Source organism: Lepisma saccharinum, chromosome 6 (assembly GCF_977018435.1).
Source record: "Lepisma saccharinum chromosome 6, izLepSacc3.1, whole genome shotgun sequence".
Lineage (NCBI taxonomy): Eukaryota > Metazoa > Arthropoda > Insecta > Zygentoma > Lepismatidae > Lepisma > Lepisma saccharinum.
The window spans coordinates 52,660,732-52,687,604 of NC_139234.1; the positions used below are offsets into that span (position 1 = coordinate 52,660,732).

At 39.7% G+C, this 26,873-nt stretch overlaps 1 protein-coding gene across 16 annotated transcripts in view; it reads right to left on the reverse strand.

Moving 5' to 3' along the window:
- Window positions 1–26,873, reverse strand: part of LOC145988748 (uncharacterized) — a 288,359-nt gene that overhangs the window by 99,952 nt on the left and 161,534 nt on the right. The window contains exon 1 of one of the 16 annotated variants that reach the window (XM_083123890.1): window positions 11,773–12,482. The exons of the other annotated variants lie outside the window; for them this stretch is intronic. Within the exon in view, the coding sequence (XP_082980016.1) occupies window positions 11,773–11,902 (130 nt within the window). The 5' untranslated portion in view covers window positions 11,903–12,482. Of the gene's footprint in view, window positions 1–11,772; window positions 12,483–26,873 lie in introns of those variants that run through there. 16 annotated transcript variants of the gene reach the window in all.

Sequence of the window (26,873 nt, forward strand, 5' to 3'; positions counted from 1 at the left end):
TATATAATTTTCACGGGCGTACAATATTGTTAAGAGCGTCAGTTTCCGTAGAGCTCTCTTTTTCCATCTTCCCTCTATACAGTGAAGCTGTAGAAGACACAATTAGCTAACCTAGCATACAACATACTTTCCTAATTAATATGGATATTGTCACACATTCCTCTTATTTTATACTGTTGTAAATGGAAAAGATTATGTACGGTAAATGTTTTGTACATTATAGGGAAAAAATGCAAAATATCCCCCAACTTTAATTCGATCCACCTCTGAATCGAATTTTTTACATATTTTCACGCCGCCATATGTTGTTCTATTTTGCTTCTTTTACTTGCCTTGCTTAATTAACTCTCGCTAATTAGCATTTTGTACACGCAAACATTCACATGTGCTTTTTATTATTGTGTGTTCGGTAAGTACAAGTATATTCTTACATAAATTATTGTTTAATTTAATAAATTGTAAACTCGGAGCCTGCTATACTAACATTCCTTCTGTCTATTGAAAGCAAATGTTGCATACATGCGGAAATAACACAGAAAAAAAAGCGGATGGAAGCAATTTAAAATCAGTGGAGCAAGGTTAGTATTACGAGAGCGTAAAAACATGTGCTTTCATTCAACTTCGAAAAATAAGAATAAATGTGTGCATACAGAACACATATGCTTTCTTTTCACAGTTGTAAAATCATATAAATTGTACATGAAGTAAGTTGCGGGAAGGCTCTCTCTTTTATGTCTGTGTATATGTTGTACAATTAGGTACAAGTATTGTACAATTAGGTACAAATTGTTGTACAATTATTTCCCCCAGTTGCCCAGTTGGAGTTGGGGGCACAACACTGGTACTATTTGTAATCACAGTGCTTACTCATGTATTTTGTTTAATATTTTATTTCAAATTCACTGTCAGAAACTAGTGTTGCCAGTTCCTGGATGTAGGTTTACCTACTCTGTTGGTTGTCACTGTCAAGCTTCCAGTATTCGTACAGCATAAAAAAGCTATAACCCCCCTCTCAAAATATATACATTGTATACGCCAAGATGCTCAATAGCCTAGCAACACATCATGAAAAAACATGCCAAGAGAACCCAGTGGGTTTATAAGTCAGTGCTGCCAACTCATATTTGAGCAGGTCGCTTGTCACCTAAACACTACAGCTCACAGGTTGGTAAAATCTGACATGAAAGCAGATAATACGCTTAACTCTTCCCTCTCTTTCTCTCCTCTCTCTTTTTTTTTGTAAAAAGCTGTAGGTAGGCTGTCGGTTGTTTAACTCTTCCCTCTCTCTCTCCTCTCTCTTTTTTTGTAAAAAGCCATGGCAAAAGTACCAGTAGGTTGGCAACCTTGCTTTAGGTTAGGTTAGACAAAAAAAAGCTGTAGGTGGGCTGTCGGTTGTTTAACTCTTCCATCTCTCTCTCCTCCTCTCTCTTTTTTGTAAAAAGTTATGGCAAAAATACCAGTAGGTTAGCAACCTTGCTTTATGCACTGTAAGGCAAGCCTCAAGCAAGGTTGCCAGCTCCTTGCTTGAGGCTAGGTTAGACCTGGTTAGGTTAGGTTAGGTTAGAGTAGGTTAGGTTAGGTTAGGTTAGTGTAGGTTAGGTTAGGTTAGGTTAGAGTAGGTTAGGTTAGAGTAGGTTAGGTTAGAGTAGGTTAGGTTAGAGTAGGTTAGGTTAGAGTAGGTTAGGTTAGGTTAGGTTAGGTTAGGGTGGGTTAGGTTAGGTTAGGTTAGCCAGTGAAAGATCATATAGTAGAATTTTTGTAGAGTGGGTTGGCAACACCGACGAGCATCAAATAATGATTTCAAGCCTCAAATAATAATTTCGAGCCTCAAAAAAAAGAACATCCAATAAAATTGCCAAATATAAAAAGGGGGCAATAAACCCCCCCCCCTCATAAAAAGCTACAGTAAAAACCCACAGTGTCGCCAACACTAGGCCCCAACAGTATTGCCAGACATAAAAATACATGGACCCCTCAGGTCCTTTTATGAAAATTTACAGTGAAAAAGCTTTCATTTTTCATGATGTCAAGAGCATCTACCTCTAGCGCAGGTTGCTTGTTGCTGACTTACAGACTGATAAGAGCTTATGCAAGAGCACCCTGCTTGGCGAGCTGTAGAAGCCACAATTACCTAACCTATTTTTTTAAAAATATATTTGTAAAATCCATCTAATGTCTGAATTTAAAAAAAATATATATTATATTTGTTAACTGTTTAAGGAAAATTTTTGCAAAATACCCCGACAACGTTTCAGCTACTAGGACCTCATTACCATGAGCCTAATCCTAGTAAGCCACATACACACCTGTTCTTCGTATCGCATATACTAGTAAGTCAGATGACATCATGGGAGAATCACATTTCCCCCAAGAAGCCCACCACAACAAACGTCGCACATGCCAGAAGAAACAGGATCAGGATATTTTATGCTAAATTTACGGCTGCCTGTATGCAGTTATAGGCAAATCATTAAAAGAGCGCTCTAATATACAATGATTTCTCCTACCATGTACCCTAACATACAATTTAACATAACAAGTAAAATTTCGATTCGTCTATATATACCCAACAAAACTCAGAAACTGTCATACGCGAGAGCTAATATTTTGCAACAACTGTAATTACCCAACACTAGCAACAAGAACAAAAAAAAAATATATCAATTATTTGTATAATATTAATTAGTAACTTTAGATAATATTAATTATTAGTTTTCAGTTGTAATTAATTTTAAAAAACAATTAATAACATGTTAGGTGATGATAACCAAGTGCAAAAAGCATTGCATTTTTTTTTACACACAAACAAAACACCACATAGTTCACAAAACCTCTAACAGATGGCAGATAGTTACATGGTTCTAGTTAGGATGATTTTTGGGTTGTTGGATTGGGGTTGAAGAAGACTATTTGTTGTAGTGACCACAGTATTGTTTTTTTTTTTTTTTTGTGTGTGTGTTTTTTCTGTTCTCTTACGAGAATTAATATAGGTTGTCATAGAACCCTCCAATTCATGACTTAGGAAAAATCTGTTTGGTGATTCATCACGTACACCTATATGTGAGAAAAAGTATGAATAGTGGTAGTGTTGCCAGATGTAAACAGAGGGCAATAGACCCCCCTCATAAAAGGCTACAGGAAACCCACAGTGTCGCCAACACTAGGCCCCCCAACAGTATTGCCAGACATAAAAAAATACATAGGCCCCTCAGGTCCTTTGATAAAAATTTACAGTGAAAAAACCCAGTAGGTTAACAACACTGTCAATCTACGGTAGTGTTGCCAGATGTAAACAGAGGGCAATAAACCCCCCCCCCTCATAAAAGGCTACAGTAAACCCACAGTGTTGCCAACTCTGCCCTCAAAATATACATCATAAAAGGCTACGACGAGCGCCACAACCTTGGTGATTTTTTTCGGGTAAGAGTTGGCAACACTGCGCCTTACGAGAGAAATCCATTAAGGCGATCGAGCGCCACGAGCGCCAAAAGAAGATTCAGTACTCTCTATTTGCCCCTACTGTTAACGCATTTATGTTCGTGAAATTAACCAGCAGACCAGGGCTAATCACTTCGCTTTTGGTATAATCAAGCCGAGTCGGTAGCTCAAGAGATTACTATTCTATTGTTGAGAATCCCAGGTGAGTATCGGTCTATTAGTTTCTCCCTAGTATGTCATGACGAGGGCTCGAAGTTGATGCAAAATTACATATCTTTTTTCTCGGCCTTTAAGGCAATGCTAAACCTGATGGTAGTCCGTTTTCGTTCAGTTAGAACCAATAAACATTGTTTTTATTTAGCATGTATTGAATGTTCGAAGGGGAGTTAACAATATGTCCCACTAGAATAACTGAACTACTGGCAACGGCTCAATTTCTTGGTTGTTCTTTACTTCTCCTTCATTCGTATCTTGACACTGTTAATACATCCCTCAAGAGTATTTACAAACTTTAAACTAACGTTAACGATGCTAGTAGATGTTTTATATAATTTATATCGCTCGTATTCATTCCGCAGCTAAAGTCGAAGATGAAATGAACCTTTTGTGAGTAGAAAGGTAAATTTTAGACATAAGCAGCACACAAATGCACATAACGTTCTGAATAGTAACAGAAATAATAAATAGTCCTCTGCAGCTGAAAACTGCATGTTCTATTTTATTTATAACTTAATCTATAATGAACAGTAAGTGGCAGATACATCTCGCTTTTAACCGAGCAACCGTTCACGCTCCAAGTTTTCAACAACCTTCTCTACTTTCATGAGCTCAACACTAAAAGCGATCGTAAATCTGCAATGGCGGACGTGCAGCGACAAAGAAACTCCCATGCATAATCATGTACATCACATACGTGCGCCATTCAAGAGTTCAGTTCCCACACTTGCGTGGCAGAAGGGAATGACGTGACTGGGAGAATATTTAACGACTTCACAGGAGAGACTATAAAGGACAATATTGTCAACGGAAGATGCGCACAGGACTGCAAATTATTAAAGCCATGTCTGGCAAGTCACTTCCTAGATCAATCATGTTCAAGGCAAACACGCTGCCTTCTAACACTGTAACAAGATTTCTATAAAATTGCTTCAGATATTCTAAATTTTTCATACATGACAAAGTCGCGGTAGTTGTGAAAATACTTGAATGTTTCGACACACAGGTTAAATTAGAAAAACGTAAGTTACTGAACTTTCCACTTTGATTATATTTGACTTAAATATTGTGTGTGTTCTTTCTCTTGCACTTTGAGCCGGGGTTTAATTATCTGTTGCAGAATTTTGCGTGAAGCAAATACAAATAAAATGCACGGAAGCACCATGGAAGCAAATGCAGTTAAAAGCCGAGAAAGTCAAAATACAATAAAACTGCAAAAAATGGTCAATAAACCAAACAAAAAAATGAGCATACAAATAATATTTTCAGGTCCTTAATGAAGGTAACCGGATTACTATTATGTTTGAGTCATCTTCAAGGTTCTCGAAAGAAGAGGGTGGAGATTTTTCAACTCCCGACCCCTGTTTATAATAACTGTCACGATGTGTTCTTTCAAATTTCCCATGATTTTCACATATGCAATTCACACATACCTGGGGTGAGATAGTGCAATAACACGACGAACCGTAAATATGCCTGTTTACATAAAGTTTCAGTGTTTATCGGAAAATAATTTGCAGATCTGTTGTGAATGATTAGAATGGTCCCGACTCGTTGACACAAGGAACGGCATGAATAGACAGACAACATGCACAAAATGTGAAGAAAGACTACGGAAGTCATCGACTCAGTATATTGAAATAATTAATATAAATACAAATTAGCCATCAAAACATTAAGATATTCACAACATTAGAGATCAACTGATTGTTAATTCCGTAGGCTGAAGACCGTGAAGGTTTGCATTAACGGAATGGATTAATCACAAATTAAAGTAGAATCAACAATTATTTCAAATTTTAAAAGACCGTAGGCGCTGATACAGAAAATAATAATTAATGATCGGAATAGCATCAAGACCCACAAAAAGGTTCATTAAAATTTACACGTACTCTACCCTGTTTACATGTAATATAACTGAGACACTATGGATCAGCATACGGAACCATGGGTTCTATATTTGCCACAGTAACTTTCCTCAATTAGGTGTTACTGATACTTCCGTACTGAAACTTCATTTGGAAGTTAATGTCCGTGACATTTTCCCCCAATATAATGAAAACTCAAAACTTGTTGAAAGTAAATATGGACCAAGTAAGTGGAGAATAAAGGAATGCATTATGACTTGGTTGGTACACGATTACGGAAGGGTAAGCAAGATTGTGAAAGTATCCTTAGATTAGTTGCTACATCGTATTCAAAAGAGAAATAAGTTTCATAAAAGATGCTGGCTCTTAGTTAATTATTGTGAGGATGCAGGTATTCGCATTAAATTTAGACGAGGATTGATCTCGCAAGATGCACACGCAATTCAACAAACTAGCATTTATGTAATTTTAAATACACAAAACACAACTATTGACTGAAAAGCTGTGTGCATGCTGCAGCTTGAGAAGTGAATTCGGTGTTAGTAGTGAAGCATGTAAACCGCTGGTAAGCCTTATGTACACGTCCGTATAGTCTATTTGCCAATACCTTACGTAATGACTACTGAATATTCATCGAGTATCTCCCGTCTGCATTACAAAACGGGTTTACAATTAAGTGTGTGGTTGGATGGAGTTATTTGGAGGGTGAGGAATTCAGTGGTTCTCTATTAAATTCCTAACAGGGTAATCGTGGACGAGGGAGGGTATCTGAGAGGGAAGGGGGGGGGGAGGCGTTGAGCAACATGCAAGTGCTGATGTTCTGCAAGATTTTTGGTGAAACACTTCAATGAAATTTATGCACATTTACTTTGAGAATTGATATTCGAATAATTTTGTCCACAGCATTGACACAAACTCCGAAAGCAGTTGTACTAATATACTGTAGTTGTCTCTACAATTACCATTTGCCGGTCGCCGTGGTGTAATGGCTATAGCACAGCACTACGAATCCAGAGGTCCTAGCTTCAAATCCTGGGTAAGGCATAGAATAGAAATTCCGATGTCCTCGTCTCCATCAAATTCAGTATATTTTCTTCAGAATTTCAGCTTGTCTTTTCATCAAATTCAGTATACTTTCCTCAGTATTTCAGGTTCTCTCTTAAATTTTAGCATGATTTCTTCAGTATTTCATCCACTTGATCTTACATCCTTATCGTTAAAATTAATCTAGAGAGGTAGAAAACCGACGAAAATAAAAATACAAAACACGATTATCAAATGTTGGATGTTACTTTTCGCCCTTCATAACTTTTTAAATAACCTATTTCTTTCTCCCGAAAATGCTTAAATTGTGACAGTAAATGTGAGCTTTAAAGAAAAATATATCAACTTATGGGAACAGATGGGATACTTAATTTTTCTTGTATGTTCACCCAAAAAGCGAAAAGTTTCCAAGACGAATGAAGCTGGGCATGAAGCACGAGATGTTAGGAACCATTTGTAAGCACATCGAGTACTAGATTGAAGGTGGACGAGTTCGCGTTACTGTAAAAGGAACCTTTCGGTTTTGTGGCGCTAACGATTTATTGCATCTGAGGGAACGGGCAACTCAACCGCCATGAATGCATACGATACATTCCACCCACGAGACCGTTCTTAATGCTGTGTGGCAACGACCAAACCGTTCCTTTACAGTCCGTGCATCGCCCAAAGGCCCTTGCATCATGGCCGAAGTCGGTGCCTGCATGCAAATTCGAGAATTTGATCAAGCGATGGAGCAAGTGCTTCTCCAGAGAGGAAGTCGCAGTGGAACCGGAAATAGAATTCGACCATTCCTCCTCCGGTCCACAATGTCAACCATTAAAGAATGACTTACCGCTGTATGCAACAAGATTTCAAGAGGAAGGTTCGGTTTCCATTGTTTCGATGCTTCCGGATATTGTCTGCTCGTATCACGTCTTATAGCTGCGATTCTCAAGCCAGGACATTCTCTTGTTCTGGAGGGAGGGGGTTGACGAAAAAGTGTTTATATAAAATAAAAATTAAAAATATATAGTTTATAAAATTATATAAAATAATATAATGTTCATATAATATAAAATAAAATTCCCATTTTGTCAAATGACATCAATCACGTTTTCCTTTTCACGCTTGCAACAAATTTCAAATCTATTTGGACAGATTAAAAATACTCTCACACAGATTTAAACCTCACATTGAGAATTATGTGCTTTGGTATTTAGCTATTTAATGATGGGTGACGTGAAATAAACAAGTTGAGATACATTGTCAATAATTTTGTGGGTGTCATGCTGATGATACTAGGGTAGAATGATAAGTTATGTAAATATGCATGCAATACGACTGAAACATCAAATACCCAATTTGTTAATAGCTGCTATGATATACGAGGGTGAGAATTTTTGAAAGTCTACCATTACGGTGAGAATGCTATTAACCCCACTGTGAGAGGGGAAGGGAGGGAGGTTGCTGAATTTTGCAGCATGAATTCTCGTAGTACATTTCTATTTAGAATTACAAAGCGAACACATACATACTTGAATTAATATATGCTATAAGGTTATTTTTAGTAAGCTGTGCTATCCCCAATTTATCCAGATTTAGGTTTCCCTGTAGTTGAATGAAACTTCCAATATATTTCTTGAATTTATTTACATTATATTAGATATATACAAACATATACCCACATGCAATTCTGTTACCACAAATTTCCTGTTAAATTCTTTGTACTGTCAAATGATAAATTGCTAATATCTTTTCTGCACAGCCTTTGCGGTCAAGTACATGCATAGTAGTGGGTTAAACGAAATAAAAGATACAAATGTTAGTGTCCACTGATGTACAGAAATATTCCCATTGAGAAGCGGAATGTTTTCTTTCTTTATTTTTTAGGGAAAAACTGACGTATGGGATTCTAACGAAGGACATAGTCTTCGTGTAATACGACGGCCGTTCTCAACCCTCCAACGATTATGGGAACCCAGTCAGTTCCTTATGTTACTATGCGATCAAAATACGATCTATTAACCGTGAGCCTTCCACAAATAGATTCGCGCTCAAGTTGTACGCTGTCGTGCCTTACCGCGGAAGTGCATGCCAGGTAGTAATTTGGATCATCCCGCACTCTGTAACTGGCAATTTATTTCCGAGTGCGTTCTCACATTGCGAGCTAGATAGCCGAACAGGTGCGGCACGATATTACCATTTACGACGCGAGTTCTGTTACGTCTGCTTCTTATTTCCATGCTGAATTCAGTCAAAACTTGAGTATCTGGGAAGTTTATGCAATGCGGAAGTACTTCACATGTGTAAACTGGTTAATAGTAAAACCTGCTTCGCCAGCTTTTCATCTTTTTGTTTCTTGAATACTTTTGTTCGTTTTATTTCCATCTCATATTTCTACCGTTAGGTTAATGATTGAAACATGGTTATTACCCGAAAATGAACTAGAATCTATTATTTAGCATCCTGATAAAGGATTACTGATTTCACAATATGCCACACTAAGAAGGTCGTTGCCAATCTGTGGGCCGGGTGTAAATTGTTACGCTCAATATACTTGTTCATTTTTGTCTATTTAATAGCTTACATTAATAGCAATAACGACAAAAAGAGATGATAAACTGGTTAAGAGCACAGTAACAGACATTATGTATTAAATATTATTCGGCAATTTGAATCTAAAATATCGCGCACATGCGCAATTATTCAGTACATGTAATACCCATTACATGATTTTATCCAGGGAGTCAAGTCCAAGTGATGGATGGAATTCTCCCCATCAAAGTTATCCTAAAAAAACACTACCATATTTTTTTAGAGGGGAGAGTTACTTTGTTTTAACACTAGTTTTGACAAACACACATTACTAACGAAAATGTCGACATTTCTCTCCCTTCCTGAGTGTGTGTGTGTGTTCGTGACGGTGAAGTACGTGTGTGTATGTAACTCCTCCCACCATTCTTTAAAAACAATTTCGCACCCATCTTGATTATACTATGTAAATACACACACATATATCAACGGTGGATTTGAAGGGAAAATCATGGAACTTATATATTTGGCAAAGAGAATGAATTCTAGTCTAAACCTCGGATCTAATTAGAGCATACTTGCTGCAGGAAGCATTCACGGCCTTCGTTTAAGCATGCTTCAACAAGCTTCATGAAACGTATTATTTTTAAAGCACTGTATGCCTTCGTCCTGTCGTTGGGAAAGTCAAAAATATTTTCATGAAATCCATCTCTCATCGTGAATACTACGAACAAGTTCTGATTTCCATTAATTAATACAAATTTCAGCTTTTAGGAATAAAAACATTGCCTAGTTTCTACGTGGCTCGATACCATTGTATACGTATGGCCATTACATGCTTAAGTAACCGGCGTAAGAATGGAACGAAACAGCGTTACGAACGCACAAATTAACAGCATTATGATGCATGGTTTGGTTGGTGTAATACCTGCTGCGTTAAACAACATTATAACAACAGACGAATGTATTAAGGCAGAATTCGAACCAGGGACCTATGCTAACACTTGGGTCAAGGATGCCGGCTTGGATAAACCGAAAACCACCGCAGGCGTTGTCAACTTGAGGTAAATTTACATAAGTGTGTGATGCAATTTAGTGTTGCAACAGCCACTTCGCTGTCGATGGCTTGAGACATTTACAATTACATAGAGCGAAGGGAGCGGATTCCAGCACTGGGTTAGGTTAACGGCATTCGTGAAATTAAAACAACACGCAACGGGGGAAAAAAAAACATATCGCGTAAATTAACGAGCACGCGACACCACGCGGAGTTATTATAAATCACGAGCCACACTCCAAAAGTAATTCTAGTCACTACAACAATCCCCTGCCTCTTAGACGCATTCACACTGTTGGCGAGGTAGTGAAAGTTGCCCATTTTCCTTTACGTGGCTCTTTTTACGATTAAAATAACAGAAATTCTTCTTAACAATGCATTCATTGCTTCAAATGAGTCACGGTTCTTCCCGTTTCCACTTCGTGAGGTCACCAGCAAATATGCCACTGTCTTTCCTACTAAGTATAATATAATCCGATGCTTCAGTTCCTTTATTACCCTGAAGTTTCTAGTCCAAGAGTTTATTACTATGCTGGGTCAAACGGTTTCTTAACTTATGGAGGGGTCAATAGCAAGATGAAAGGTTCCATGGTACTCACGTTCAGAGTAATGGCAAACGATTACTCTGAAGTTTATATCAACGCAAACAAGTCTCTTTCATTTTTGGTTTCTGTGCTTCAATACACGTTAATAAACATCGTTAACTGAAAAGTAAGGTTTTTATATGTTGGTGGTGTAATTTGTTTCTTCATTTAAAAAACAAAACAACAACCTAGAACAGTGAAAAGATTATCTTGGCCTGGATTCGAATCAGGGACCCCTGGCGTCGTATCACGTTGTGCTAACCACTCCACCCCGAAGGTCGGCAAGACGAAATAGAAAATTAAGACAAATCCGAATTCGTTTAGATAGATACCACCTCCAACTACATTTTTATTCAGTAATTTGCCCACACATGCAAGGAGTTTTTATGACTGTTGAGGAGGGGTTGTATGGGCACTTCTTCTTACCAAATGTTCGACGTTCGTAATATTAAGGAAATTTGACCGAAGTCTGGGGGAAGTCCGTCCCCCTAGGTGCATGTCACCGTTTGCATTGTAATTAGTTTTCTGCCGCAGCCTTCTATTGCTAACTCCTCGGTTAGTCACGATTATAAAAAAGTGAGTGACGAGACTGTATGTGAGGAGAATCGAAAATAAGACAGCAACGCTTTACACAGAAAAGTAAATGCATCCATTGATGCAGTAAAGTGTGTTTCTTGGCCTTCGCTGAGAGTCAGGTTGCATTTCGTTCGATGCATTTTTGTATATAGTTTGTAGATAAACGATAAGGCGCATCATGTGATGCAATTGAATGCATTTCTACGTCGAGCTGTAACTTAATGCATGAACTGATGCATTCACTTTTCTGTGCGTACGAGAGATTCTACGCCAGAATTCTTGGTGTGCAGCAAATTATGCTAACCACAATAACATAGAGGCTGGATCAACTACAGTCAAGTTCAGAATTGACTAGTCAATATTTACAGAGACTTGTTTTAGTAGAAGGTTCTCGGCTAAATGTTGCCTCGATGCCATGCCTGTTAATAGCCAACACTGGTATGAGCTCCGAACAGAAGTTTTAAAAGCATATGCTTACCGTCAACTTGAAAGGTAACCCGCCGGCGTGGTGAACCGAGGTTCTCTCTGGATAAGGACGAAATTAGTATTCCTCTCAGGGTGGCCAAGGTGCTGCTGGGGATCCTGGGCGGCGAAACGTCGCTAGCCATCACTGAAAACTTCCCAAAACTTCAAAACTCTCAAATTTCACATCACACTCGCACCAGAAGAATGTTGCACGGGGCGATACTGCAACAACCGGCCGAGAAAAGCTTCGCACAAACTTCATATGCGCTCACTGCCCGCACTTTTCCGATTTTCGCTCACAACTTAGTCGTTATCCTTGGGATATTCAAGAACGGCGCCTCAGCAATTCACAAAAACATATCGCAGCCCAGAATTCACGACCGTCTCGCACTTACATGCCGGGACACCAAGTTGCCCACCCACGGAGGTTCCCGACCTCCATAGCTCCTACACACAGGTCCGTAAGCAGCATTCCACCAGACGAGGCAGGCAGAGTCAACCGAGAACTTTCACCCACATTCAGCCAATCAACATTGGCTATTCTGCTCCGCTGCGAAGACGTCGCACCGTGCAAACCGTGAAGCAAATGTTGATTCTTCTTGATCGCGAGTGTGACTTCAACGACCGAAGTCCATTCCTGGCTCTTGCAAGATGACTTTGGTTCCACGATCCTCTACGAACCTTTCCGCGCCACAGCACTCGCAGTATCAACCTTAGTCTTCAGACTTCCGATCATACGGTGCTCTTCCCACTGACTATTCCTTCTTTACTCACGTCATGAGTCCGAACCACGTCAGCACGAGTCATTCATTCTCCCCTCCGGCATACACACACCTTCACGGAATATGAAGGAACCGTGCGGCAGCAGCCTTGAATCTCTCCTCACGGGAAAACAAGGACGGGGGACTTGCGAAAGAAACCGCTCCATGGTTCAGTAAGTTTTGTGTGGGTTGATAAGCGCTGATAAGGTGAAGAAATAGATTTGACGAACGGAACGCGTGAACTCTTACAGTCAGAACACCGGAAGTTTAAACACCTTTTTCCGGCAACTGAATGCAAAAATGATTTGTATCGCCACAGTAATTAAGTTCAAAACTGCTTTAATAATTTAATACATAAGCAAAAATCGAATTAAGACGAGGCGAGTAACAAATCTGAAGAGTATACAGAGAGAAACAAAGGCATATAGTCAGGAATTAGTCTTGGGGGATGAATACTTGGGGTAACCAAATATTTGAAACAGTCAATGCGTTTTCTTCCTTCTCAAAAGCACATACCTGTACATGAAAACTAGTGTGCTCTCATTGGAGAGAGTTGTGTAATAGGGTTAGAAGAACCGCTGTCCTTGCTTACAAGGGTATGCCGTAAGATAAAGCTAGCGTAGGTTTTAAGTTAACAGCAAACCAACATTTTCTGTACATGGATATAGGGCTGAGCATAAATTAACATTTCTCAACATCTTTATTTGCTATTTTGTGGCAGAGAAACACACGAAACTAAGATCCATGATGAAAATAAGTTTTCATCCTAACAGTTATGCAACCATGCCCAGTACAAAAGCCAGCTTGGTTGCATATGCGACGGTAACTGCATACAATTTTCAGACGACTTGCAAAAATTCAAAAAGGACGAACACAACGTGCTTTCGTTAGGATTCGAACATAAAATTTCCAGAATCTGAATCGTGTACACCTCGGCCAATGTGGCGGCTGTATCTGAGAAAGTAACTAAATTTACATAAAGTATGGGCCATTCCATGTGAAATCAACAAATGAAGATAAACTTTTCAACCTCGCATATTTTGTTTCATTTGAAATTCAGCATACTGAAAGGGTCACATGAGGTAGGAAAATATGCAACGTTTTAGATCCATATCTTCCAACGTCTTGTTAACTTTAAATTGCAATATTTCGGGAATCAGAGCACCTACGAACGTGATTCGGGTGGCGTTGGAAATCTCTTGAAGGGCTCTTTCATACGAGATATTGCATGCCTATGTCAGGGTAAAAATCTATTGAAGATGGTGTAAAGAAAATTTTGTTAGCCATTTTCTCAAAAACGGGTCTTTTAATTTTTTTTTCAAAAAATTATGTCATACATACACTATTACTCAATAACTGTACAAAATTTGAAAATGGGACGCCAATGGGATTCGGTGTTGTTAGATTTAGGGTAGGTTAGGGTAGGTTAGAGTAAGTTAGGCAAAGCATGATAACATTATGACAAATTCCTGGTATTCAACAGTAAAAGTCGAACAGAATTAACGTGCATGAATCTAATGTTTAAATTCGCAGTTATTGTAAATACAGGGTGATTCAAAAGTCCGGTCACATATGTAACTCCGTTATTAGTGCACATAGCGAAAAATGGAAAGAGGGGAAAGTTGTTGGAAATAGGTGTTTCAATCTAAAGTGCTTGAATTTTCAACGTATCATACACCGTTTAGGTTGTACACTGGTACGAGCCTCATTGGAAGCCGAAAATGCCACATGCTTGGCCCTGAATACTACATGGCATAGCAACACCATACAATACAGGGTAAAATAAACAAATGTTTATACTAAAGTATAAAAATGTGAATGTGTGACACGCGCAGTGGCACAGTGTGAAGTACGTACTTATGTACTGCAGCCTGATATTCATTTGTGAGTTTTGAACCTTTTCTATAGAGGTCTGTTCACGTTTTTAATACTTGTCATTCGTACTCGATTGACACTACACGCTGCATATGTCGCCCTGGTCTGTTGATGATGCATGCGATACAGACTGATTGGGGTCGTGTCTTGTCGCTCGTCACTTCGGTGTAAACCGCCCCCCCCCCCCCGTGCGTCACTTGTCGCTTCGCTTTGCAAGTTACCCATCGGATTCAAGGAAGTTTATGCAAAAAAAATCAGCAAAGCACACACAGAAAAAACGTCACGACTATTCCGGCCATAGGACCAGTCTCCAGAGCCTCGTAAGCCTGCATGAGTCCACTTTCATTTGTGCACTTCTCTTACATTACAGTTGTGAGAGAGAGATGGGACGGGAGAAAGTCAAAAAGAGGGTCAAGGGGGGGGGGGAAGATATGGGAAAACATAAAAGGAAATGGAGGAGGAAAGGTGAAGAGGGAGAGAAAAAAAAAGAGAAAAAGAGGCACGTAATTGGTGATAACACCCCGTTCAATGACCATTGGGGGAATTAAAATTCTCTGCATTTTACAAGACCAGCCATATCTAATAACTTAAGGGTTTAGCACGGAGTGTAGGGTTCAAAACCGAATTAAGCTTTGGTGAAACCATTTCGAGCAACGACGCTCAGACACATCAATTAAGAGAATAGCTGCAATATTTGTCAATACACGAGACATAATTGCGGAGGAGGCTAGTGAAAAATACGATGGCCAAACGAAAATGCTGTCGGATAAGCTGAAGTTGTGTCCAGTTTATACATGGAAGTGGAAGCAATCTTGTAAAATACGTTGATGCCAAAACAGGACCTTGTAATCCTTGCTGAAGCACTTGTAGAAGTGAAAGTTGCAAGAAATATGGCGGTGACAAGAGGAAAACGACGAGTACGGGCTGCCTTCCACTTGGGATTGGATTTACAGTTTTAGGTGCGATCGGAGCCATTCGTTCAACGCCCTCGTCAGCACCAATCGTAACCGGTTAGCGGTCGATTAAGTTTATGACGCAAAGTCATGAAAAATACTACCCAACGGCCAGTGTGGCCAACTTTGACTTTATGTTTCCGGTTTTGGACAGCTTTATAAGATTTAGTGAACATGACGGACTACAGTGGGATGCACAAGTACTGCTCGGCTAAGTGTCATCAATTTTTCACTTTATCCTGTGTTTTTAAGGAAATTTTTCTATTTCATTTCTTGCGTCTGCTGGTGTAGGTTATCAGCAGCCTGTTTGGAGTTTTCTTTCTATTCTTGAAACATCTTGCATCTTGGTAATACTTATGAATCCTACTCTACGTGTAGTTGGAAAATCATCAGGGTTCCCCCTCATTCCTCAAAATCAAATTTGTCTACTTTCCAGGCATTTTAAATAACTTTCAGGCCACTCTACAATGCTTTCACATGCCAGTAAATAAGTGATATGCTATTCAAATGTATCACGTTTATTCAACATTGTTGAAAATAATGATCATTTTTACATAAAATATCTCTCAAAAAACAAGCTGATTAATGGAAAGTGATGTGATTAAACTTTCTAATCCTGGAAACCTAAAATAAGTAAACCTGCACCAGCTAAGTGGGTAGCCTGGGTATTTATGAAAAGCACCTTCATATAAACGTAATCTGAATGTAATCGCAATGCTCAGAGGGTAGTGATCGAATTTGTTGTAGATGAGTACGTACACATTGGACACTAGCTGTTGTATATTTCTGAAATATTAGCAGTCTACTTGACACTGCCTACTTTGACCTGCGCAGGTATACAAATAAATCGTCACAATTTGTAGTATTCGATAGTCTTTTTCCAGTAACGTTATTTCTTGTTCATACACTTGCCCAGACAGCGAAGCTGACAAGACGGACAGAGGCAAATGTTCTGAGTTTCGGAGTAACTGGTGACAAAAGTTGAGCCACTTGGCAAAGTTTGTAGCAGTTTATGCTCGGGTATGCCAATGGGACTGGTTCCAGTGTAAAGAGAGATCCGAACCAATCTGGGAGATTCAGATTTCGAACCAGGATGCAACCTGGGGTTGACTACATGGGAAAGGAATGTTGGAAAAATTAGTTACACTCTGTCCCTGGAGTCTGTGGAGCAAGGCTACGCAGAACGGTAGAAGGGGAGAATGCGAGTGGACGGAGCAAAGCAGTGCCACTGCAAACGACTGGTAGCTGCAGCTGCTTTTTCCCCTCCATACTCACTTCTCTCACGCGTTCATTTATCGAGCCCTCTCGAGTCCGACTTGCTCCAGAGATTCCCGGGACAGAGTGCAGTTATTCGCCCCAGATAATTATTTAATTTTTATTTCTAGGATAATTTACAATTTCCCCCCTCATTTACGTGGCATAACTAAAACAGACCTACACAAATATGGGTAAGCCGGTGTGTTGGACACCTAAGTGGGGGTGCAGTGGATAAAACATGTGGTATAGGAACCACAGAATTGTTTTGATTCCTAGGTAGGAAACTACAGGCAGGAGTTCAACAAAGAAGCTGAAAGGGTTTTATCTGGATGGAATTATTGGTACGTAATGAACTGACAAGGGGCCGGAGGGAAGAGGGATTAGACGCTCTCGTGCGTCTCTCCTGGTTGCTGTGAAGAGGAACGATTCTGTACTTGTCATGACGTCCGTCCCCTGTCACGCACGTTAGAAACATGTCTCTGGCAGACTTCCCTTACGCTATGTAGCATACATCACGATATTTGTGTAAATGTGTCACATGCAGATATTGCGCGAACTACCGAGAGGTCGTAAGTTACTGAACAACAAGGATAACAATTTTTCCTGTGAAATCCTAACAGTCTAAGTCCAGAACAGTTTCTCAGACAGCACCCTACTTCATTTCTAGTGAAAATAGCAAGAAAAGTGACCGATTGCATCATCACAATCCAACAAGTGTCCTACACAGGATTCAACTTTGTAACAGACTCCTTTATTTAATGCAGAGGGTGACCACTCTATAACCATGACAAAATTCCAGTACAATGACTGGTTTTTAAGACGAACTTTCCACAAATTCAAGGGTACAAGCACACATTTTCTCTATTTCAACTTTACGTATTATCTCCTCATACCATTCATACACACACACACACACACACACACACACACACACACACACAGATATACGCACAAATATATTAACAATATAAACGGTCTCTGTGATTCCAATGTATCCAAAAATTCTAATTCATTTAAATTAAACGGTATAAAAATTTAACATTTTATATTTAAGGTACGGAGTTTACATTTGCCATTTCACATACTCAGACTCAAAATACATCTATCTACAAACACAAGTCACAAATGTTACGGGATATACTAATCTACGTAAAATTTTAATTGTACAAGAATTTCACTCAAATTTACCTAATCATCTTCAAGATATCTTATCTTGCAATAATCTTCCGTCTGTCAGATTGTCCTGCAAATGACGCTAACAAAGTAAACTGATTGAGAGAATTCTGTCGTATTTTCCACGCAGGTTTATTTTTCTTCTTCGATGACAATAAAAGCTAAACTTGAAAAACTTGTCTCAGGGCATTTATAAATTCAATGGAATTTGGATTAATAAAAGTTGCAATTTTTTACGTGTACGGAGAAAAATTCACGCATAATCCAAGGAGCCAATAATTCAAGCAGAATTCTCGGAATTTCCGGTGAATAGCCACCCTGATGTACGTTAAATAAATACGTTTACATTCTGCAGCATCACATGCATTTTATTCTGTTTATGTATCTCTTTCTTGATTGTTACATTTGACATAGTTCTGAAGAATCCGAGAGACTGCTTTCTCTCTGAAAGGGATGCAAACTGCACCATCAAATTTTAAAGAAAAACAACTTACTTCTATTTCTCCCTTTCCAATTGCTCTTGAATTGCTCAAGATATGAATCATTTCTGAAATCAGAACATACTTGAAATATGTGTTTGTATACATTCTGCAAATTTTCAAGACACTGATAACAGGATTTAAGATTGCATATCATCTCTACACATCCGACCAAACAATATTTGTAGTTTTGTTATTTAAAGCTGTTTCACTGCACCTTTGACTATCGCGACGGCGAAGGTGTATTATGATTATATCAAATCGATTAAGAAACATTCGCAAATAACACCCATGCTCAGACCGGGATTCGAACCCGGGGACTTAGGTGGTGAGATCGAAAACAACTACTTAACGGGTGTGGAGTTTAATGGGAACCAAGAAATCACTTCTAACAAACTATCATTAGAATTCCACTATGCTATTCCACGCCAACAGGTTCCGAGTTAGCACATTTAACTGAGCTGCATGCTAGAGTGACTCCACCGGGATATGAACCCAATTACAAGTTGCCACATAAAAGATTTATGGATAGCCAAACACTGTGGCCGCCACGCTGAAATAATCAGTACGATTCATGCAATTTAAAATAGCTTCACCACTTTTTGGAAACAACCTAATTTTCGTATGACGGACAAGTTGAATGTCTTCCTGACGGTTACTCTTACTGCATTATTCTTATCGAAGAATTTCAATGCTTACGCCGTCCAGCAGAAAGATCCGTCTCCAAATGCCACAGAGCATTCTTCTAATTTGATTTCTAACGTCAGAAATACGTAAAACGCACGTGCGAGCCTAATGGGCCAATGATAAGTATAGCAGAGACTTCACACTGCTCAGATTCGACCTGTACAGATTACAACTACTACAAACGTATCACCGAATTAAACTATTCTTGCCTGCACATGTATACGTAAATTCCATTGGGAGATCTCGACCAATGAATCATAATCTATTTAAATAATCACTGAGTGACGTTAACCGTGCTATCTTGTACAGACGGGATAGACAACGAATTTAGTAGTGCTGTGTATATACAGTGTGATACACTCATTTTAACGTTTTGCAAATTAGAAACGTTTTCACTTTCACTGACAGGAATTACAGGGATAGGAAATTCTTCTTAAAAATAATCCAATAAAGCTTGTGGAACTGCACCTTGGACAAAAGTGCTGTATAAAAAAGCAAATTGCCACTACTAAGCGATGCGAGTGTACAACGGAAGAAAACCTGTAACAAATAAAGCTTCATTAAGACTTCTAACACAAACACTTCTGTGTATGATCATACCATTTAAGTAAGATGCAATTTTATTCTCGACCAAGCTAATAAACAACGTTCATAGAAAATTTCATTCCGTTCGGGGTATGACGTGTTGCAATGCAACACCTCACTCTGTCATGTTTATAATCAGCTAAACTCATCACAACGCACTGAAACACAGAGGGGTCAATGAGAATCTTGTTAGTTTGGTCCCAATTGCCCATTGTTTCAAATGCGAAGCAATATATAATGCAATAGAGACTATAATACACACACTGCGACCATTCTCCTGCATCTAACTGCGAATACAGACGTTCCGATTTAAGACTCGGCTGCACTTTTGGCAGCTGTTTCCTCCGATTTTTCCTCTCCTCTCGAAAAACCGCTATGATGCCCCAAAATCTGAAAAATTACATATGCTTAGAATTCTGCTGTTGTCTAGATATTACCAATAGTCTAATAGACTTACGTAGACACGAAACTATCGAGAATATCTAAACAACAGCGAGGGCTAACCACATGAAGATACAACTGTATGCTCCAGAAGGAATTCTAAGCATATGTAATTTTTCAGATTTTGGAATATCATAGCGGTCTTTCGAAAGAAGATTAACTACTCTGGCACCGAGCCTTAAAGATTTCCGACAAGAAACATTTCGGCAGATCGGAAAACAATAGAATTCATGCATCACATCTCCATTCTAAACACAAATTTAGTTAACTCTTCCACATTCAGTCCACTTAAAGTTTAAGAAAACAGTGTTTTTTCGAGGACCATAATTAATTGATTTTACTTCGGTTTTCTGCTAAGTTAGGATGAGTAAAGATATGATAGAATTGATGAAGGCACACACAAAGAACACCGATGCCTCGATTCGAATACAGGATCACTGGCGTCGTAACGCGCTGCGCTAACCACACAGCCACGAAGGTCTGGTCGAGGGCTGTAGCATAATGGATCCATAACCAGATCCCAAGTCTCGCGTCGCAAAAGCCAGACTAGTGTCGGTCGGATACTCACTCAAATGATATTAAATCTTCAGGTATTTGCCAGCGAACACGGAAAATCCATCGGGGAGTTGACATCTGTGAAGGTTCCAGATATGGAAATAAAACTTACACAGAGGTCATTCTAACAGCAGGCAAAGGGCATCGGTTCCACATATAGAACGGTTTTCGTGGTTCACTACTAGGCACCGAAGCGCTGGGTAGAACCGGAAATTCAGACGACCAGATTAATTTTGCAAATATGCTTCGACGTCAGCAGAAGTAACCGCCTACATACAGTGTATCTCTGTTTTTTGTGTAGGAGGGTAATACTGTCAAACTTTTCATCTACGCGATGGAAGAACTAAAACTTTCTTCGAACACCCCAAAAGATACACAACTTGATATAGGAAGTTTCATGATGTTAATCGGGGTTACAAGGATCAATACACGCGTAACACATCATTGTAACCACGGAGAATAGTATGATACGCCGTATATCTCCAGAAATGAATGCAATTAAAAACTGAGTATCGGCGTATAAGACGCACTCTGTTATTCAGACCTACTTTTAAAGGAAAAAAAGGGTGTCCCTACTACTAAAAAAAAAACATTGCCTCCCACCCCCCCCCCTGCAAACGCAAAAAGTCTGTATCTATGCCTTGCTTAGCTTTGCCCTCGCCCCCCAAGTACAGAAAAAACTGCGCCTATGCTCAGTATTTGTATATTTTAAATAGCTTTTATGTCTCTTTATGAAGAAATGATTAAATGCAATGGATGGGGAAGAAGTGGCAAAGAACACCCATGTCCCGGCCGGTATTCGAACCCGGAACCTCAGTTGGCGAAATCGCGACTTGATCACTTAACACACTCGGCTACCAAAGCAGTCATAGTGATTCGGATTTCACTTCAAAGTGTCAGTCCTGATTGGCCAGGGTTTACATTAGGTAAAGTTACTGTAAGTAAGTTTTCCCAAATTTTTTTGTCAAAACATATAGTTCTGTAAAAGTGTACAGAAAATATGTAGTATCTGATTCTAGAGATGACAAAAATATATGCAATTCCCATCAGCATTTTAGTCTCAGCTCTCCCCGAGGGACACTACCGTCTACAGTATGAAATAAACTTATTCTTTATAGTTACCGCATTTGAACTGAACACATTCGAAATTATGACTATCCCGGAGATGAACTTCCAAATACATCGGGCTGTAACTGTTTAGTGTCGAATACAGCTAAGAGTGGCTGACCTTTGTCGGAACTTCCCTATGTACGTCCAAAGGAATCTGTTTTGTTTTGATGGACGTGATATGATTGGCCAATTGCGCTAAGTAAACATGGTCAGTTAAAGGGTCAACTACACTGTACTTGCACACGGACCGACAATACTGCTTCCGTTAGGAATATTATTAATATGCTGCAGGTATCCAAAGACGACCGCAACGGCCATTGTTCCTTTCCCTAGCTAAAACTTCCATGCGCTTCTTACACGTATAAAAACGTATTTTTGTTATTGGACGTCCACTTTATGCTAAAAAGAGTAGAGAAATGAATAGTCACGGACACTTCTGGGTTGTACTGATTCAACTATCAATGGGATCGTCACAATACAGACGTGTCCGTGACTGTACAATCTATAATTTGAGAGCGAGATATTGATTCACACATGCAAAACATATTTTATTCTTACAAATAATTGACTGATTGATTGAGCTGGTGTTTTAAGTCCACTTTATGCTCAGAAAGGCTAATCGGGGCTGGACCGTTTAAAGTGGGATCCGAACCACTGTCTCTCTCCACCTGGTATCGAACCCGGGACTCCTTCATTACAAGGTAACGATTTTCTTTCGAATAAAATTAACCTCGTGTTATGACATGTATATATACAATATATATTCTACATTTTCAGTCATACAATTTAGTTGCGTTAGCTGGCCACTGTGTACTAATGGTTGCCATGGCACGATAGGAAAACAAGGTTCCTGGGTGTATATACTTCTTGAGAGTGTTCCCTCTTCAATTTTACCACTTCAACATTCACCGTGGGAAGAAAAAAATTGTTCTAATGTCTGTTCTCAACGATGAGAATGAATAGATGAAAGAAGAAATACACATATGCGCCCTACTCGGAACTGATGAGAAGAGTGGCATAGAGTAATACACATAAACAAACACTTTCGAGAAATGTAACGAGACAGGCATTCCTAGCATCAGACAATACAGTGCAAAGCTTCGTCTCTGTACCATGGCAACTTATAAATATGATTTCGTATTTTTCTTTTTGCTTGAGAAATTACGGCTTGCACCTTGAGAAAAAAAAAACTGTTCTGGTTAGCTTGCACAATACTTCAATCATGTATCAAGCACAAAATGTTCACATTAAAATCTAAAGTACTCCCACCGACCTGTTTAATGAAATGCCGATAACTAATTGCTCCGAAGCCGACGCTGTGATATTCAGAACAGCGGAGCGATACCCATATCAAACTGCATGCATGCAATTCAATAAATTGTATAGCAGCATTGTGATTAATGGCATAAATTAAATCTCTCCTTCAGTCATGATAGAAACCGGTCACGTCTATTTCTGGCTCTTACAGCAGTGGTGGAGAAATCATGTACTCAATCCCTTGGCAGGAGCGACAAGATAATTCGTTACTGTGAAACATATTGAGGTTAATGCATGTCCACGTATAGACAAACACACCACAAATAGAGGTTTTCAACACAAGGATGATTTAAAAAAAAAAAAAAAAAAAAAAAGCGCACACGGAGCCATTGCAAGTAAACTGCCCTCCACCCCCCTTTCTTTTTGCGCCATCTTCATGTATTTGTAAACAATGATCAATTATGATCCAACAACGCGACATCATGCAAATTATAATCTTTCTGAATTCGCATATACGTACATTTAAACTTATGCTGAATGATGGTTCAAAGTGAATTTTATTCCATGCGTAGGCACTATGTGCGAAGGGTGGTACATTTCTCGTATTGCATGTGTACGATGAGTAGGACGTCGCGCAATGGATCTTTCCACGATTGGTTAAAAGTTAATTACTTCGTTATTCTCTACTTGACGAAATTTACTTTTATACTAAAAGAAGCAAGCGTTTGTAATATTTTTACCATTGACACCAATTCTCAATCTTAGATCAGAGATCAAACTCGGAACTCTCAATAAGATTGATATCAGGGCCAGATCTACAGTTTGTGTAGGGTCCGATACACAGTGCAGTGTGCCTCCACAAGAATCGAACTCTGTACCCTTTTGATTACAAGCCACAATGCCAGCGAGGAGGTCCTTGGAAGAACATGAAACAAATATCAGGTCCATAATAACTGCAGTCTGCACACGGCAACGGCCTCCTGAAATTAAAGTGGAGGAGGAGAACTGAATTCGATAATTTTTATTTTCGAATTCCGTTCGAATAAACAGCTGCGGTCTAAGGGAGCTTTCAAACCGAAGAGACATCCGACAAGGGACACGGGGGGCTCACACCGAAGTGTGGGCACCACCAGTAAAAAAAAAGGGGGGGGTTCGATTTCCGGTGGAGGCACACAGTGGTTCGGATCCCACTTTAAACTGTAGGTCTAGGCCCGATTAGCCTTTCTGTGCATAAAGTGGACTTAAAACACAAACTCAATCAATCAATCAAATCTGAAAAGAAAAATTCAGTACGCGTGCACGAGCAGCAGACCGATGCACACTATTGGGAAAATGGTCCAGCTTGAACAACGTCCAGTATATCGTGTCACCTTAGTACGAAAAGTTGCATTTATTGCTGGAGGTTCGTTTGTCTGTCGCGTGTTACTTCGGTCTGAAAGCTTAGTGGGAAAGCGAGATATTGATGTGAAGCTGCTGCAAAAGTTGGTCATTTTTTGTTTTGAGTACACTTTATGTTCAGATAGCTAATAGGGATTAGATATGAACGCCTATAATGTGGATCCACCGGGCATCGAACCAGAGACCCATTGATTACAAGGCGAAGACGTTACTACTACGCGATCGGGAAGGCTCGTTGCAAAAGGTCAAACGAATTTACCGATCACGGAAACGTTTTGGCACCGGCTTCGAGTTGGAGGGATGCACGTGGGAGAGAGTATTCTGCAGCGGGTGGTAAAAAAAACTCTGCACTGACATATCATTCCGGAAGGAGGAATGGAAGCTATTGTTAAAGAGATTTCACAGGGTGCTGGGACATGATAGCTACAGAACAAAGCATCGTCGGATCGGCGTTTCCCATTTCCCCCTACCAATTAACCTAACGCCACTCACACGCAACAAACGATGTTCGAAAGTACGAAACCCCAAGTCTCTGGTTAGATTACAAAACAGCGGACACGAAGAAATGCGCATTTTTATTTCTCACAAACCGAGAAATACGTTTCAAGCATCATTATATCATAATACGTTGATTTTTCTGGGCTCTCAGCACCAAACTTAGCGCCACTTCAACTATTTCATACCACTATTTCGCACTTCAATGATGGAGAGTGGTAACGCATGGATGGAATCTATTGGTCTCGATCGCCGGTAGAGGAATATTGCACTGTGGTTCGGACCTTGCTTTGAACTGTAGGTCAAGTCCAGATTGGCCTGTATGAGCATACTCTTAAAAAAAATCAGTATTGACTTTGAAACTGACATATGATTGGCCGACGGATTCATTTTACTTCGATTTTCTGAAGTTTTGGCTAATGTCAAACATGAGGATGAACGGTGATATGCTGAAGTTGATTCAAGGGCAATCACAAACACACATGGACAGGACCCAAGTTGGGTCAGGATGCCAGAGCCTCGTTACTCTGCAAGAACACAGTCCGGAGAAGAGATATCGATATTTGGGTGCCTTTTGAAAAGGTCATCCTTTACACCTGTTCAAAATATGACAGACGTACCATTATTTCACAGTATTGAAATTATAACTTTTTTCTCCATTTTTATATGATGATGAACATTGCAAGCAATTCGCATCTCAACATAATTACCGTACACATTCAGTTTCTAGCTCGCGTAATTTTAGAAATAGTAACTAAGCGTTCATCATAAATATAATGTGTGTGCTAGTTACTGACAGTTTATATGCACACAGATTTAGGGTTCCCACAAATTTTACTCTATGGATATTGGCAGCTGTGCTCCATTGCTCACAAGCACGTACAAGTATAGGCCGCATAATATACATTTATTTGTATTTGTTACACAGCGTACTTTCCGAATATCAATGATTGTTCTGACAGCACATCGGTTTGACGGAATTTGCAATTACAATAACAAAATTATCAAAAAAATAATGCAATACCATTTAAAACAGCCGACAACTTTGAAAAAAAAAAAAAAAAAAGCGTAGAGCGCCTGGTACTACAGCAACCCTTCAGGCATTGTAGTACAAGTGGTGGCCTATTGTCTGAGGATTCTATTCGACAAAACGCCATGTTTAGATCACCCTGCATTATGGTTTATTACGATTCTCTAAGTTTCTTGATTGATTGAATTGTTTTATTTTACTTAGCTTTTCTGTCACTTTTGGCTATTCGCGAAGAAATTATGGCACGAATTAATTTAATGTATGCAATCTCCAAATACAGAAGGTTGCCCACGATTAAAATAGTCGACTTTGAACCTCGTAACTGGCTAGTAAATCCCCTTGCGCCACCACAGATTGTGTTCGATTTGACGGCCACTGGCCCGAACGATCGCTCGGCAACGTAGTTTCCGCTGTAGCAAACTTCTGCGTAGAGTGGGAAGGGGAATGTCTACCCCTTTGGCAACTTTTCCAAGACCCTGCAAGGTACGGGGACGGAGTCGAGCAAGTGCCTGCTTGAGGAGTCCAAACCCACAGTAGTCCATTGGTGAGGCGTCCGGGGATTTCACAGGGATGAACGAAAATGAGATCACTCGAATTTCTGTCTCTTCTGCCTTCCTTGCATAGAACGCCTGGGATGCTCGAGCGGTTTGGCTGGAGGCCTTGTCCATGTAGATCCATACATGTGTGGTCTCGTCACCGTACAGGTGGGGGATGCGTGTGTCATACAGAGGGGCCATAACGTTCTCCTGGAAGTAAGCTGCGTTGACTTTGGTGTTGGAAGGCACTTTGACGAGTGGCAGCGTTCCTCGACTGCAATATCCGGTCACCACCAGAAATCCCTCAGAACGGCTCTTCTGGTCTGTTGGACAGTAGAAAATGGATCGAACTCTGTTGGTCTCATCTAGGTAGAGCCACCCCTCATCCAGGTACACAGCCATTTCCACTTGTCCCCTGCAAGGTATGTTTCATACAGTTTTCTGGAGTTTGTGAACCTCTCCTGGATGTGGCGCTCTGTGAGGCGGTGTCCGCGCGCTTTGTGATGCACTTCCAATGAGAGA